We start from the raw sequence: 16,854 nt of genomic DNA, 5'->3' as shown, positions 1-16,854 counted from the left end.
TATATTAGCAGATGAAAAAGTGCTGCCAAGGGCTGATGGACATCCTCCATGTCTGAAAACGGCTTACGATGGAACTGGTTTGCAAGACCTCACATACAGAAGTGAAATGTTATTACAGCTTGCCACTAATTCATATTTCAGATGTAGCTGATTAATATGATTTAAAATGATGTATCTCCACATATTGTCACTGTTAATGAAATCTTTCATCATAAATATATAGTATTGTCTGATTCCCCAAACAAGCTGTTTTTCTTTTCCCCCACAGGTTTGAGGTAAACTTTCTCTGCCGTTTCTGCACACATTCATCCAACTGTAAAACCAGAGGAAGTGAGACAGCTTTGTGGTTCCTGCATCCGATCAGGCCTGTAGGCCGATCAGGCTTACCAAAGGTATAAATCACATGACATATGTTTTGCCATGGCACTGGCCTACAATTGAATTTCTGGCCACATACGCTAACTTGACCTCAATTGACATATTTTCATTAAACTGCAGTAACTCGAGAGCTGTCATAGCTACAGTTTAATTTCCACTTGTTTAACTCCAATATACAAAACACTTTTGCCTGCACCCATACCCCTAAGATGATGTCACTCATTGGTCTGCAATTTAAATATTTGTATTGAGTTTTATTAATGTTTACCCCTTGAACTTGCCTCAGCAACATCAAAGGATGATTTTTCTGACACAAGTTTTTCTTCAGCCTCTAATTTAGTGACTCCTCAAAACTAATCCTGCACTCCATCAGTTGTCTTGTCTGCTGCGGATTTCTTAAGAGGCCTCTGGGCCTTTTTTTTGTCATTCAACTCACATTCAGCTGAAATATAATTATGAAGACTGTCATTACATGCAGAGATCAAAGAGTGTGTCAGGGTACTAGAAGGTTACCGAAAATGTATTTGTTATTTCTTTTAAGAAGAATGTCAAGTCTATTGCTCCACCATATTAACTGATAATTACACATAATAATTCAAATGTAATCGTCTGAATTTTTTAGATGTCTTCTATAAGTTAAAATATTAGGTCTTAAATTATTTAGTTAGTTCTTATTTATGTTAACGATCATTTACATTACTTCCGTCATGCCTAATGATAGTTTTTTGGTGGGATGCATAGCTTGTAATGGCTGTGTGTGTGTTTTCGTTATTAACGATATGGATATTAGCATGCCGTAATATAAATACAAAAAAGACCAATATGGAACTGATGACACTTGACACAGGTCTACTTACACCTTGATCAGAATTTATCTCAATACACACGGCTTCGCTGTAGGAAAGACTATAGATACCACATGTCTCTGCGTGTAGTGGCAAATTGAGGGTTATTCTCCAACAGGCTACTTCACCTTATCTTCAATCATGATAAAGTGTAAATTATTCTGTGACTCTGATTATGGTCTTAAAAACCTGCAGTAACCCTGTGTGGAAATGTTGCTGATTTTATTCTATTTATTTATTTTTCATTGTGTTTATTTGATGGGGACAGAGCACATTAATGAAGATTAGTACAAAATACCAAATGTGAATATACTGGAGTAAGCAAGAGGGCTAATTCACATTTGTCATCTTGAGGCAGATGAAAAGAAAACATGAGACTGACACAGTTTCACTAACATATACAGACAAATAAAAAGGACCACATTACACTCAAGCCCAATTACAAGGGGTCATATTTCGGGTTTGCTGTGAGTTGTTATTTGACACAAGTCTTAAATGCAGAATATGTCATTTCGGCCTCTAGGGCTCTCTCAATCAAAACAACAACAAAAGACCTGGTTTGCTGATGTCACAAAGCAGCATGGGATCATGGGAGTTGTTGTCTTCACCACCATTGCCGATGAATATCTCCCTGAAGGGATTCAAGCGCAAATCATGTTCATGGATGAGTTTATATATTAAATTGTTATTCATGCTATGCAGCAAACAGCAAGGAATAATTATGATCCATTACCAGTGACCAATACACACAGTTGAAGGAAAAAACTGCTGACAGGAAGTTACAGCAGAGACAGACAAAGCCACAGTTAAAGTGGTTATGATGCAATTAAAAGGCGACCAAATTGGAACATATTGTTACCTTGATTAAATTTGTGGCTTTGGCTGGGTTTGGACATTGTTGGAAACATTTTGGATAATGTAAATACACAATACATATAAGATAGGTCTTGTCATTTTGGGGCATTTTAATGAAGAATTGTTAAATATTATACATTTAAAAGTGGGGTGTATATATAGAGCACTCCCTTATTGAAAGTGGTTGGCTTGCATTTATAAACCAAACACTTCAAAAATAGTGGTTGCAATATGCAATCAACAAGCTGTGAGGTAATCATATTCCCACAGCAGCTTTGTGTAGTGTGGTTGAGAATGAATACACAAAGCAGCATGATGGACTTTCATCACTGCTCTCAAAGAGAAGTGATTGTTGTGATTCTTAATGCTACCCTTTATTATTTGGGAAATGACGACCATGTGGAGACCGCAGAGCACTGAAGCAGACATCCACAGTGTAATGGCCTCAGTGTGCGTAGAGTCTGCTGTGAGTCCACAGGCAGAACTGTGGGGCAGACTAAAAGGCAGCAGAAGGCATTACTCACCCTTTCTCTGGAGCTGGAAAATGGGAGCAATCAGATAGAGGGGGAGTGTTTGTGAGATCATTTCCTGTCTTTTTATTTTTTTACCGCTTTGCCTACCTCAACATGTTTCCATGTGCCCCTGATCTGTTACAAAGAGGGGGAAAAAACCTGTGCCTCTTCTTCTGCAGGTAATAGAAGGAACAGAAATGCTAAAACAAGTCGGGCAGTCAAAGAAAAAGTTGAAAAGGAGACGCAGTTGATTTTTATTAACATATGCGCCAACAACTGGAGTGTTCACCACACTTTCCACAAGTAGGAACTGGAAAAGTTTTTTTTAAATGCTTCTCAAAAGTTACTAGACCACAAAGTTATACTGTATTAAATAGAAGCCTCTTTGTGTTCACAGGGACACATGTTTGAAAGTAAATTAAAGTTTTGCATCAGTTCCTGTGTCCTGAGGAAACATTCGTCCGCTGGCCTAACGGGTCAGAGGATATAAGATGGGAAGTGAAGCACCTTAATTTCACCTTAATTTCTTCGGGACAAAGGTTTGACCCGACTTGTGGAATGCCAATGCTGGGGGGTAGAGCAAATCAGGCCCATCAAAGAGCAGAGGTCAGGATTAGCCGGGGGAAGGGTCTTGATAATTGGTGGAGTTGGTGGGGGCAAACTGAGCTCTTTTGTTTTGAACAGCAGTGTCCTGCATGGTCTGGTTGTCTTTCACTTGTTCTCAGGCAAGTTCTGCACAGTATAGGGACAACATGAAATTGACTTCTCACTGGGACTCTACTGTCTAATGTGCAGTGATGGGGAAACGTTCCTCATGTTATTGATCTATAATCGAGACAATTATGCACAGTCACTGTCGATTATAGTAAAAATATACACACCACAAGACCTCTCGCAGTTTGTACTATACTTTCAAATAATGTCCCTAAAGTAAATATTATCAAGGGCCACAGGCTATAACCGGCATAATAGCTTTTGCAATGGATAACAAAAGCTTCAGATCTATTTTTATTGAAACAAAATCTTTTTAGAGCTCACGATGCAAGAAATATCAATATTAAGGCCCAAGAAAACAAGTAAATAATAAAGTAAAAGTACAACTAACTAATACAGATGCCACAAATACACAAATAACAAGAAAAAACACATCAAGCCAAATAACAAAATTGAAGAGGTTGTGGTGCAAGAAATTACAATATCAAGGAGACAAAAAAACACACAATAAAAAAAAGATAATACTAATACAATTACAACAACTACTACTATTACTACTAATAATAATTATGATAAAATAATCAAATGTAATGGGGATGCGTGAAGTAAATTACACAAAAACGTCAATAAATAAAGTTTCCGCTTAAATGCAGACAAATAAATTAATTGGTGTTGCATTAATTGTCAGCATCAAGACCCATTCAGAAATAAAACAAAAAATATAATTCAATTATTTTTCTTAATTATTTATTTATTGATCACTTTTGGGCTATTATGTCACTACAGCAGCCAATAACAGGATTCAACAGACCGAAATCAAATCGGAAAAAGGTACAAAACACTATGAACATGTATCCACGCAGTATGTGTTAATAAATATATTCAATAGCAGAACAACAAGAGAAGTCAGATTGTATATGTTATGTATCTGTAATATGAAAATCCATGTGAGTTCACAGCAACACACACAAAGTACCAAAGCTACTCGGTGCCAAGAGAACCTGAAATCCAGCAGCTCTGGATATTGTTGAGGCTGCTGTTGTTGACATGTCTCTTCGGTGTTACATGGATTAGTCTGTAGGTGCTTTGAGGATTTGGAAAATGCCACTGTTAGTGTTTCCCAATGCTTCAAGGCCTTTGGACTCAGTACACTTTGATTTAAAGCAGCAGCGTTTGCCAATGCCTCCTTAATTCCCTGTTTGTGATAACCACAGGCAAGATATCGAGGTGCAGGCAAAGTCTGGAGAACACACAGTTTACTCTGAATTATGAGCTGGTGTTTCTGGATCCAGGAGTAAAATGCTAGTTGTTAGTAAAGTAGCTGGGATGCAGATTACTGTATCTTCTCCTCTCTCCATATAAAGGTGACTAATCCCGTATATAGTGCACCAATGGTTATAATGTAAGCAGTTTAAATCTTATTACTATCTTAATATTGGTTGGGTTGACCATACAGGGTAAATACAGAGTATAATGTATATGACTGCAGAGACTCCACAGAGCCAGGACCGGCCACAGGGGCTGCACATCTCCCAGCTGGCACGACAGAGCTCGGTGGAGGTGGTGACGGTGCAAACAGCTGGGGGAAAGGCCACTCGGGGTTCTGCTGCCACAGCGACCCTGACTCTAAAAAAGCTGTGAGAAAATTAGTCAATGGATGGACAGATGGAGAAATTGTGAAATGTTTTCATGAGATACCATATGTATTCTGTGACATGTTCACACAGCATGTTGTGTTAATTTCCTGTGTCAACCAATTTAGCACCGGCTGGATTTCAATTCATTTGATGCCAAGATTTATTCAGATTTGTTTAAAAGTGCATGAATTCAAAACACGGTGACCGCAAAAGACGAACATGTTTCACTGCTCACTTATCTCAGCAGCACATCAGGCATCAATCAACCCATCAAATATTAAAAAACATCAGCAGGCACTTTGCACTTCCTGAATGAGAAATAATACATTGTACACCGTATTAAATCCAACACCACACATGCATAATACATTTGACTGTAAAACATACACGGAGAAGAAAGAGCTCATGTGAAACATGTTGCCAGAATCTGATAAACACGGATGTTTGTTTTGTTGAATGATCTCTTTGAGATACTGGTTTCGAGATACGAGGGCACATAACTGAACACATGGTGGTTGGTGATTGTGACACAAGTGTCAGTGATCAAATGGATACAAGTGAAGAAAAAAGATTTAAATCAAGTAATGAATGAAATTTGCCTTTTAGGTTCTATAAACCTCATATTCTCTGCATGAAAGAGCAGCAAACGTTTTTTCTTCTCCTCCAGTGCTTAAATCCAACCTCAGCTCTACTACCTTTTTTATTTCACCTCTAAGCTCCACCCCTGCAATGGTCCTGCCAGAGAAAAGTGGAAATTTCCAGTAATTCCTACTACTTTGCAAGAAACTCCTCCTCCTCCTCCTCCTCCTCCTCCTCCTTCTTGTTTCCCGCCTTTCACTCTACCTGCTCCTTCCTGCAGTAAGATGAATTGAAGACCTAATGGCCCTCTACTGCTCGGCCCTGTGGTGCCAGGCAGCTTTCACTTAGACAAATAGAAATCTGTTTTTTCTATGGATTTCTGCATATAATCACAGGACTATGACCTTCCATTGAAGGTGTTTAGGGTGAGATGATTAAATCTCTTGTTTTAGTTTGAAGACATCGATTAAAAAGCAGTTTTTTAAACAAGTCACTCACTCTGACATCTTCGCCACAGTTTATTTGTTTATACAGTACATTATACCTTGTTACCTGCCAAATAAATATAAGGGGTTAAGCATTGTGTAACTGTCACATTAGCTCTTGAATGATGAACAAGGGTTGGTTTGGGATCACAGAACAGATTGTACATTTGCATTTTTATTTCTCTGGCTAATTTGATATTCTGGTGTCTGGTTTGTTTCGCTCTCCTACAGCTGATCCAGCTACAGTCACAGATTGGAGATTCAAGTGATGTGACGAGCACTTTGGTGATTACAGCGCAGGCTTAGGTTTGGCTCAGACATGGAAAGAAGATGCTATTGGTTAATCTCTTCGCTTCATCTGCGGTTTTATAACTTCCTTATAATTGGAGAACATAATGTAAATATGAGCAGTGAAGATGATCTGTAAGAACATATATAAATGACAGCTGGAGTGGAGAAGTTTGAGTGTGTGGATGGGATGAGGCACTCTGACCTTAGACCCATTGTGAAGCACCAACAAAGAGCCATCTGCACAGCAACCAAAGCCGAGATGAGGGACTTGCACACAGGGGGACTGAAGGAGGGGGGTGCACAGCGAGAGTGTGAAAGAGAAAACAGATCAGTGATCAGTGATCAAGGATAATTTAAATGGGGGTTAGATCAGCAAGATATTGTCTGAAATATTAAAACAGTCAGTGGGAATGTCTCCGAGGTTTTTATGCACAGAGAAAACATGAAGCTGCCCACCATGAGAACGTGGATCTTTCTAAGAGGAAGACGAGAGCCGCTGGCCTAATCACTCAAGTGCACATTTCCTGCCTCCTGCATGATGACATGAAGTCAACTGAAGCTGTTTTAGGATAATGATTAACCTAAAACTGGAGCTCAGTAGGGCGGGTATCTGTTAATTCATTTACCAGAAATGTACAGGCTTTGTCTCTGCATTAATCTGAGTTTTTAAAATATCTTGAATCAGAGGGCTAATAGTTCAGATGGGAATAGATCTCTCTTCCAGGCTGTGTTTAGTTTATTATTGCATTTGACTTTCTTTTAAGGTGAATTGCAAAAATAGAGAAAACAGAGACAAAATGGTGTCGGGGGCATCCGTAATAATCACAAATGTTTCACAGGTAAGACATGAGACTCAGGATTGCTTAGCAACAGCAGTAAAAAAAAAAAAAAATCTTGCAGCCTGTGTGGCAGCAAAGAAACCGGCAGTGCTGCCCTCCAGTGGTGGACCGGTGGCACATGCTGGTGGGTGGAGGTGGGGGGTGAATCATCACAGCGAATGATCAAAAGCTCACCTCTCAAATGTGCATTAATGTGCAAGTACGAATGGGGGAAAAGGCCACAATCGGTTACAAGACGCTACATCCCCATGAAAGCACAAGTCAAACAACGATATCCTCTTTTAATCCTGGACACTATTCAAAAATGTTCTCAGTAATTCCATTGGCTGGGAATTGCACTAGCTCTCATGGCGGATGGTTGCCTAGCAACATTCATGGGAGGGTGTGAGTGTTGGAGGGAAGGAGGGAGCTTTGTGAGTGAGGGCAATGTTTCTGGGGAAATACCTGGAACAAGTCCCAAATAAACAAATGAGAGAGGGTGGTATTTTTCTGGGATCAGATAACAGACACGTCAGAGATAAAAGGTGCTAACAGTTAGTCCTCAGAGCAGAATCACACCGAGGACAAGCAGTAGAGGGCTTTTTTTTCTTTTTTTAAAACTACCTGTAGTGACATGAAAGTTTACAAAAAAAACTTTGTTCAAACAATGAGCTGCTGGTTTGTTTGACAGCAGATGAATCCCTCCGGGGTTTGGAGTCTTGGGAGTGGAAGAGAGAGAGAAGTGGCACAACAGGACATGATGAAGCTGATGAAGTGCAGCTGTCTGAGCAGGAACAGGCCGCACACCAACACGCAGCTCCCGCGTTAGAGTTCGGAGGCTGCACTACCTGTGCTTGCTTGTTCTCGTTGGCACGGCCGGGGTGTGTAGGTGTTTCCACAGAGCTGTGTGGATAATTACTTTTTAATTACGCTGAGCGGAGCTGAACGCCACATTATCGCAAAATGAAGACGAAGGAGGGTACGAGGTGAAAGGAGAGGCGAGGCAAAAGAAGACTTGCAAGGGGAAAAAGTAAAGAGTGTTAGGTTACAGGCAGGAGACAAGGTGGAAAATGTGCTTAAGTGGAGAGGAGGGGGGTTAGAGGAGAGGAGGGGGGTTAGAGGGCTGGAGGTGGGCCTGCAGAAGGAGGTGGGCCTTGGATATGGCTGCTGCAGGCGTTCTCTACAGGCAGCGAGGACTCCTTTGTCGGCAGCAGGAAATGAGGTTTCTGTTGCGATTAAAAGGAAGGTTTCTATGGCGATGCGGAGGGCCGTGTGCACACAGAATTTGTTGGGAGGGGTGGGGGTGTGTATGGGAGGCGGCGCACTAAGTAAGAGTTGGATTTCAAAGAAAGCAGCCATCCTCCATGTCCCCCCCCACTCCACTTTTCCACAGCGGCCTCTCTTTTTTCTTCTTCTTCTTTTTAAATCTTTGATCATCTGTTTTCATTGCCACACAGTTGAAAGATTAACTCGAAGCCATTGGTGGATTAGTGTTTACACAGTCGCAGTTTCACTTCCTCAAATTGCAGCTGCCAAAACCTCGGTCGAAAACAAGTTCAACAAACGTACTAATTAAACCCACTCGACTCCAGTTGGATAATTAACACGAAGACCTCATTTATTTTGACTAATACACTTCTGTTGAATCGCCCCCTTCCCGTGATTAAAAAAAATATATATATATATATATATATATATATATAAATAATGATGGCACCGGTGTGACCTTTTATTAAAGCCTAAATATAGTCAGAGACTTTGTTAATTGTTTCACTGAGCTGCAGTGGGTAAAAATATGTTTCTTAAAATAACTTCCCCGTCCTGGATTTCAGAGGAAGTCGCTCGGCGAACGCCATCTTTGCCCCAACACAGGTTCACTTCAGGATGTTTGGAGAAGATGACATTTGAAACTTCTGAGAATCAACGTTTTTTTTTTTTCATCCTCGCACAAAGAAAGCCTCAGTGTGAAATATATTGCTGCTACACATGAAGATGATACGAGAATCTGTGAGCATCGAGACACGGGTGTTAGTGGTTGTAGTGTAAATAAACAATGAATCGGTTTATTGAGAATGCCATATGAAACCATTTTTAAATAATGAGTGTTCAAAATCCGAATTGACAATAGTTCCTCACCTGCTTTTTGGAAACTCTGAATCGAGTGCTCAGGACAATTGGAATTACAAAAGCTTCTGCTGCCCCCAACCGTTCAGTTTGAGCACTGCAGCGAGCCCTGCCAGACCAGACTGTTGTCAAAGCCAGATGGCAAGTCACACATCAGAAGAACAGCTGGTTACCAGAGTCTGGAAAAGGCTTTTTTATTGCGCCAAAGCTAATTAGCTCCGGCTAAACAAATCACATAAGTGTGTAATATAGCAGGCAATGCTAGTGATTTGTCATGAAAAGGTGAAGTACATGTAAAATAATAAAGCTTTTAATGTTTGCGTGTGCAAGCTGCAATACTTCAGCCTCCATTGTTTATGGTAAATAATGAAAACAGGCCCTTCAGATGCAGATAATGTGGATCCACATGAGCTGCACTGATCAGGTCAATGTGACCCTGTTCAGTCCTGTTGTCAACATCTGTCCTGAGAGAGCCCGTCACTAGAGAAACATTCAGGACATATTTTAATGTCAGGTCTGACCACATGTACTTTACTCGGAACCTCTGTGATTGGATCTCTCAGGGCGGATGGTAATACCTGGTCTGAACGTGGGCCGTGTCAGATCAGTTCTTCTTCAACAGAGCGCCGTCACTCTCCAAACTGCTGCCTGGTCTTTGAGGCTTTGGTCGCTGCTTGCTTGACTGATCTCTGTTTCTGCTGTATCTATAAATAACAAGCAACAAATAAGTGATTACAACTGTTGATCATGATTAACTTGTAAATAATTACTCGAGTGTAGAATTGCACTGACCCCATTATTCTTCTGCGGAGTTCCCCCTGTGAGAGGGGCCGTTCTTCCTCAAGGGTGACAAGAGACTCTTCTGTATCATGCTCCACACTAAGGAATCCAACACAGACACACTCATGAACCTTTTTTCAAGCTGCCAGGGTGAGGAGGTGGCTCAGGAGAGCACCTCCGGGGGTGACTAGAACTGCTAATCACTCTCCCTGCTTAAAAGGTGGCCGCATTGGCAGGAGAGAGCTACACACTTTGAGATTGAAATTACAGAATCAAGGAGGTAACATGGGACATGACAATATATGAAAAGAACTGTGCGCGAGAACAGCCGGGCAACCACGTGCACGGTGGATCGTATGGGTGGTATTCTGTGTGTTTAGTGCCGAGTTAACCCACTGCAGTGTGAAATGGATTACTTATAACTAGACTATCTACAAACATTAGGTGACAGATTAGAGGCCTACCTGCTGACTGGAGGGTGGAGAGTGGTATTCTGCTGAAGCAGCTCTGGATCTTGACCCAGAAGGAATTTGGCCAGGTCTTTTGGATTGTAGTCCTTCTCTAGATCCTGCAAGGGTAAAAAAACAAACAGAGACGTGTGATGTTACAAAGCAGAAAATCAAAGACAGTAATGTATGAACATCAGACGCGCAGGTTGGCAGGTTACCTTAGAATTGAGGAAAGCTTGTATGGTGAGCAGCTCATTAGTCTTCTGTTCCAACAGACCCAGATAGGACATGATGTTGTTCTCACTGATCCCTGTGGAGGAGCCCAGCAGGTCCTCGATCACCGAGCGGTCACACTCCATCGTGGAGAAGGTGCTTTTCACCCCTGTGGAACGAGGAGAAGAGAGACACTGATTTATTAGGAGATTGTGTTTTCATCTGCGTTTTGTCTGTTTTTCTGATAGTTAGCAGGATTACACAAACACTGTTGGATGGATTACCATGAAACTTGGTGGAAGGATGCCATATGGGTCAAGAAAAGAACCCATTATTTTGGTGCAGCTCTGGATCAGGGGGTGGATCCAGGAATTGCTTTTCACTTTCTTTAACATTGCGAGAGTTTTTCAACATATTAGTTGAGGATAATTCATAAATCTTGCCAAAGAATCAGTCGTGTTTAGGGGACTGGTATTTAGTGTGTGTACGTTTGTGCAGATCCAAACTAAAATCTGGATCTTGTGAATTTAGATGTGGTTTCATATGTGGAATGTTGGGCCTTGATGGAGGTATGTGCTCTACTAAGTGCCCTTGGTGCGTTTATGCGGATAAAAACACAGTTCCTTGTAACTTCATATGATATTTCCTGAATTTTCTTTTTTTAATTTGTTTCTAATTTTATGGAAAATATTTCTCCTTTAGACAACAAAATAAAATTTCCCAAGTTTGTACAGTATGTTCATTTAAAAGACTCCAGGTTACACAACAAATTCATTGGAATTAAGGAATTATACTAATTAAACAGTGTTTCTATTTCCCCTATAATTACATTTGTCAAGGACACTACCCAGGAAATAATTCAGAGACTATAGACCCATAAACTAACTTGATGCCCAACCTGCTTTACTCTTCTCCAGGGTGTTGCTTATGATGCTGGCTTGGTTTTCATACTCGTCAGTTTGGGATTCAGTTTTCTTTTGCTGTTCTTCGATGTCTCTCAGCAAAGAGCGGTGATCGTGCTCCTGCTTCAAACCTTTCACTCGAAAGTTCTCCATCCCCTCTTGGATCTGGCACATTTCAGCACAAACAGAAAAAATCAATAGATAATAGACATTAATTAATAAACGTTCTCCTCACTGAATATCACATCTTCCCTTTCAAGTTGCTCTAACCACTCTCAAAAATCAAAACTTGCCATAAACGGGTTTCAAATAATCTTTGCAAACAAGGAATTAAGTGTATTCTACACTTATAGGAGAATAAGCAAAGTCCCATGGATATTGTCAAAGAAAACATACTCACATGCTTGATTTGATCCCTCAGAGCTTCAGTCTCATTATTTTGCTCATTAACAACATTGAAGAGTGCAAAGTTGCGGTCTTCACCTACACATTGAAACACCAATGAGATACATTTAAATCCTCGAAACTGATTATCCCAATCATCAAAGTGGGACATTACATTTATTTAGCTTTAGTGTCCCTCCAAAAGTAGAGAAATGAAAATGAATCATCTGAAGATTTTGCTAAGAAGAAATGATTCAGGCCACAGCACAACATAAATTGTATGCAAGTATCTCTACATTAAATAAGAGCCGATTTGAAACTGCAGAAACTGATCCCTCAATAAACAGAGTCATTAGACAGCATTGTCTTTGTGTATGGCAGAGTCAGGATGTGATTTACCCTGGATGAACCTGGTGACCAGCATGTCCAGGTTGTCCTCTCCTGTCACTGTCTGGATCCTCTCGAAAACCTCCTCGAGAACATCCAGAGACTCTTCATCCAAGTCCATCCTGTGCTGCTCCTTCCCCTCAGACACTAGGACAAACCCTCAACGTTATACTTTTCTTATTATTGTCAAAGTCAGCGGCAGAAAATAGTGCAGGCTCCCCTAAAAATCACCATTGTTACAATAAGACAGGGGCGTGGAACATCTGGCCCGCGAGGCAATTCATAAATACAAAAAAAAAACATACGCACATGGTGTGATGTGTTAATGATCAACAATAATTTAGTATGGCCCTCGAAGGATGTTATGAAAATTAAAATGGCCCTTGATACAGAAAAGGTTCCCCCTCCCCTGCAGTAAGATTTTCTTTGTTTTTCTAAGGGTGGGATTCTTCATTCTCTCTTATGCTCATGGGATATACAGCACTGAAGGAGATAGTGCTTTTTATAGCCTGAACTGAAAACACAAAATTCCCTGAAGTAAGCCATATCAATACTGGATGTATGTACACTTTAGGTTCACATCCAGATTACACCCTGCCAAGAGCACCACGTGCTTGCCGGACATGGGCCACATTTTCTATTTTACAAGCGGGCCAGTTTCCTCCACAAGGGGGCCTGAAGTGGCCCACATCCATATGCTGTCAAGGGAAGGTCATCCCAATGGATAAACTTTAAATATGTTTGCATTAATATGATCACTGACAGCACCACTAAAACCTTTTATTGTAAATATTATGTCTAAGTAGAAATATTAGCAACAGAAGGATGGCCTTGTCTTACATCGTCTGTGTCCCGTCTCGGGCACGTTGTCCTGCCCGCTCCTCTCGCTGCACTTGACGGTCATAAAGTCCTTCAGGATTTGCTCATGTGCAATAACTCTCTCCAATTCCTTCATCTCAGTGTTGTACTGGGCAAGGTCCTTCACTGCCTTCTCCCTCATCATGGTCATTTTGGACTGAGCCTCCACCCTGAAGTAGAAGGATGAATAAATAAATAAGACGACTCAAAAACCAAGATCATAGGGACTTTTACATCATTATACCCGTGTCAAGCCTGACCTGGCATCGTAAGCAGCAGTGGACAGGTTGATCATTTCTCCAATCTTCTTCCGGATCTCCTGCAGCTCCTACAGCTCACAAAGTGCAGAGACACGCTTTTTCTTGACAACTTAAAACCAGTGTAAAAGCCTGAATACCAGACTAAATAACAGGGAAACTAAACAAAAAATTGTTTGACTTATCTATGGTGTGACTTCTGACCTTGTCCAGCCTGTTGTGTAGCTGCTGAAAACGGACACGCTCGACGCAAAGCATTTGCAGCTCCTCTCTCAGGTGGCTGTTTTTGGACAATTGTTCATTGAAGCGAGTCAAAGCCTGAAAAGGACATTTTGCACAAACCTTTAAACATTACAGTGAAAATGGGAGGATAGTTGTTAAAATGTAAGACAAGTTAAGACAAGTTAAAATAAGATAACACGTGACTGTATAAAATAAATTAAAATAGGCAATACAATTAAATATAAATAAAATAAAAATACAGAAAATATGTACCTAATATACCCTTTTCACTATAAATGGAAATATTATTGGTAGAGAAATGTACTTGAGTAAACTGCAGTAGCACAGGAGGATTGCATGAGTATGTATACTATGTTCGAGCATAATGTATAAAGAGATATCGACATAGACTTGTACATGTAGAGTATATTTATATAAAGACTGTTATAAGTATATAGGCTTGAATGGTAATCAATGGTAATCAAAATAAGTGCTATATATATAACTATTTAATAACTATTTAAAGATATATGAATATATATGCATAGATTATTATCTATGTATAAATAGATATAATTTCACAATAGTATACAATATGATGAAATATAAAATACTATGTGCAGATATAATATAGGTGAATTTCACAATAAGATGCAGACGTATGGAATAGTCAGAATTGATATATTTGTACTATTGACTGGACAAAGATGCTTCATAACTCACTCTGTCCAGTTTGTATTCCAGCGTTTGTATGGCCTTCTGAGTCCGCTGTACCGCCGACCCTTTTGTGTCACTGGTACTGACCCCCCCTTTTCTCAGCTCAGACAGCTTCATCTCCATGTCTGAGATCTGCTCACAATACAGACACATGACTTGATGATCAAATTAGTTTAAACGCTAATTTAAACTAGACATTTCTGACATACAAAGTGAAAATGACTTGATAACCTCTCTTTTTAAGCCTTTCTGACACTGCTTTTCTTTTCTCAGCTCCTCCTCCAGCATGTCTCCCTGCTCCAGCAGAGCTTGTAGTTGCTGAGTGTCCTCATTGTCCTGCTGTTGGTGGGACAAGCTCTTACATACGCAGAGGTTGCGATGCAGCTCCTCCTGCTCCTTCCCCAGCTTGTCCATCTCCAGCCTTCACCCACAACACACAAACAGCAGCTGAATACAAATACACACTGTGAACTAGGGCTGCAACTAACGATTATTTCAATATTAATAAAAACCTTTCCAGCAGTTCTTCTTGTACAATGCTGTTTTTATATGTATTACAGACATCTGCAATTTAATTATGACGGTGTTGTATTTATGACAAGTCAGAATTAAATTATGTATATCGGATAACTGGAATGAAAGATTATAGTATACTATAATATAATCCAACTGAATTGTAGATTTCTATAATGAAATAACACACAGGAATTACAAAAGTAGTTTGAATCTTACTATGTTATGACATATGTTATAACAGACCCGATTAATCGATGACTAAATTAGCTGCCAACTATTTGTATAATGGATAAATCAATAATTTGTTGCAGCCCTATTATGAACACTGATGTGGGTTAAGTGTTTGTTTTTGTTACTGCTGTTTGCGGATCTGCTCCCGGGCCTGAAGGCTGTAGGCCAGCCGATCTCCTTCCATGATCCTGAACTGCCTCTGCAGTTTGGCCAGTTCTGACTCTGTTGAAACAACATGCTGATTGTTACAACTGGACAAATAACATCACAGAGAGAGGATCAAAATGTAAGTTAATCATAATATTACCTGTATTATCAATATCCATCTGTTGTCTCAGCGTTTTTTTAAACCCAGAGGATCTCTCGGCATAAACAGCAGTGGCCCAACCTCCTGAGTTGTTAGCAACCGTTGCTAAGTGTAAGGAATCGTAGGCCCTAAGTTCAGGCTCTCAGGCAGCAGCAACACCACAAGACAATATTTTGGTCGTAAAGGTCACTGGTTAAACTGTGTCATCATTGTAAGGATTTATACCAGCCATTCCCAAACTTAAGAATGCCACGGCCCAATTTGAAAACTGAAAAATGTGTGCGGCCCACCCACACCTTTAATCACAACTATATGATCCACACACAGGACTAGAATCAACTATTACCATACATATTGTAAGCTATTTTATTTAGTGGCTTTATTATGGAAGGTTGGTGTCTAGTTCCTGTTATAAGCAGGGTGTTGGTTGGGACTCTTGTTTTGAAGGGGTTCTAACAGAAGTGGGTTCTGTCGGGGAGAGAAGTTTTGGAAGAGTGAAGGGAAATATTCGGGTGTGTTGTCCCGATTCAATAACCATCGGGACTGATGCCCGACTGTATAAGAGAACAAAACGCTCAGCTACAATATTATTCATTATATTGCAAAAATAATTGTATATGAACGTAGGCATATGCAGTGCAAATCCAATAACATTAAGCGTAACAATTTGCAAAGCAACCAATGTAAAACAAACATGAAGTGCAAAGAGTGGATTGTTAAAATATATTCTTGCTGTTTGTATAACAGAGCACGACAAGAATATCAGGGAGAAGAAAAACACATTTGAGGCGTAACCGAATTTACTTAAGGCTCACAACAAAGTTCTCCCTCACCTATGATTCCCCCGCTAATGATGCGTTCATGTGTTAATGTGACGGTCAGCAAAAACAATGACACCTGCTATATAGGTCAGATAAAATAAGAACAACGTGGAATTTAAATCTCATGTCTTTGTTTCATTACCTGTGATGATTCCTTTTTTTTTTTTTAAATCAATCATACATTTTTTGTGGTAATCAACGCTTACTTACAAATCTGAAACTTTTTTATCTATTTATTTTCTGATGACCTCTCACGGCCCACCTGCAGTGGCTTCACGGCCCACCAGGGGGCCACAGCCCACACTTTGGGAATGACTGCTCTACAATTTAGATGAATAAAAAAAAATCTGGAACTAGGATTGTGACAACAACTGAATTTATTTACTACATATCAGAAACCAACATTATATTCATAAATAATTGCATTGATCTGTAATACATGTAAAATCAGCATTTTATCATAACTTAGTGCATCTCACCACCAGCCTATATGATCACAAAGTCAATAAGGAGATGGTTAAAGAAACTAATGCGGCACTGCAGGCCTGTGTTAATGTGACTATTTGCATTGC

The 16,854-nt window shown here is 40.1% G+C and overlaps 1 protein-coding gene across 2 annotated transcripts; it reads right to left on the bottom strand.

The window, feature by feature from the left end:
• Positions 1-4,082: 4,082 nt before the first annotated feature.
• On the bottom strand, positions 4,083-15,558 carry odad1 (outer dynein arm docking complex subunit 1). Of its 2 annotated transcripts, XM_035149783.2 has the most exons (15): positions 15,462-15,558; positions 15,280-15,376; positions 14,639-14,828; positions 14,414-14,539; positions 13,673-13,786; positions 13,472-13,539; positions 13,194-13,381; positions 12,366-12,500; positions 11,983-12,065; positions 11,579-11,747; positions 10,686-10,849; positions 10,483-10,586; positions 10,031-10,117; positions 9,817-9,942; positions 4,083-4,939 (listed from the first exon to the last, which is right to left on the bottom strand). In XM_035149783.2, exons 1-14 carry the CDS (start codon positions 15,478-15,480, stop codon positions 9,843-9,845), a joined length of 1,644 nt encoding a protein of 547 aa, XP_035005674.1. In that variant the 5' UTR covers positions 15,481-15,558; the 3' UTR covers positions 4,083-4,939; positions 9,817-9,842. The 2 variants fall into 2 exon arrangements, with proteins under 2 accessions (XP_035005674.1, XP_035005666.1); XM_035149775.2 differs by lacking the exon at positions 4,083-4,939 and having other exon boundaries at positions 8,833-9,942.
• Between the last annotated feature and the right edge of the window lie 1,296 nt (positions 15,559-16,854).

This window comes from Hippoglossus stenolepis, chromosome 3 (assembly GCF_022539355.2).
Source record: "Hippoglossus stenolepis isolate QCI-W04-F060 chromosome 3, HSTE1.2, whole genome shotgun sequence".
Lineage (NCBI taxonomy): Eukaryota > Metazoa > Chordata > Actinopteri > Pleuronectiformes > Pleuronectidae > Hippoglossus > Hippoglossus stenolepis.
This window is presented reverse-complemented; position numbering and strand designations above follow the sequence as displayed.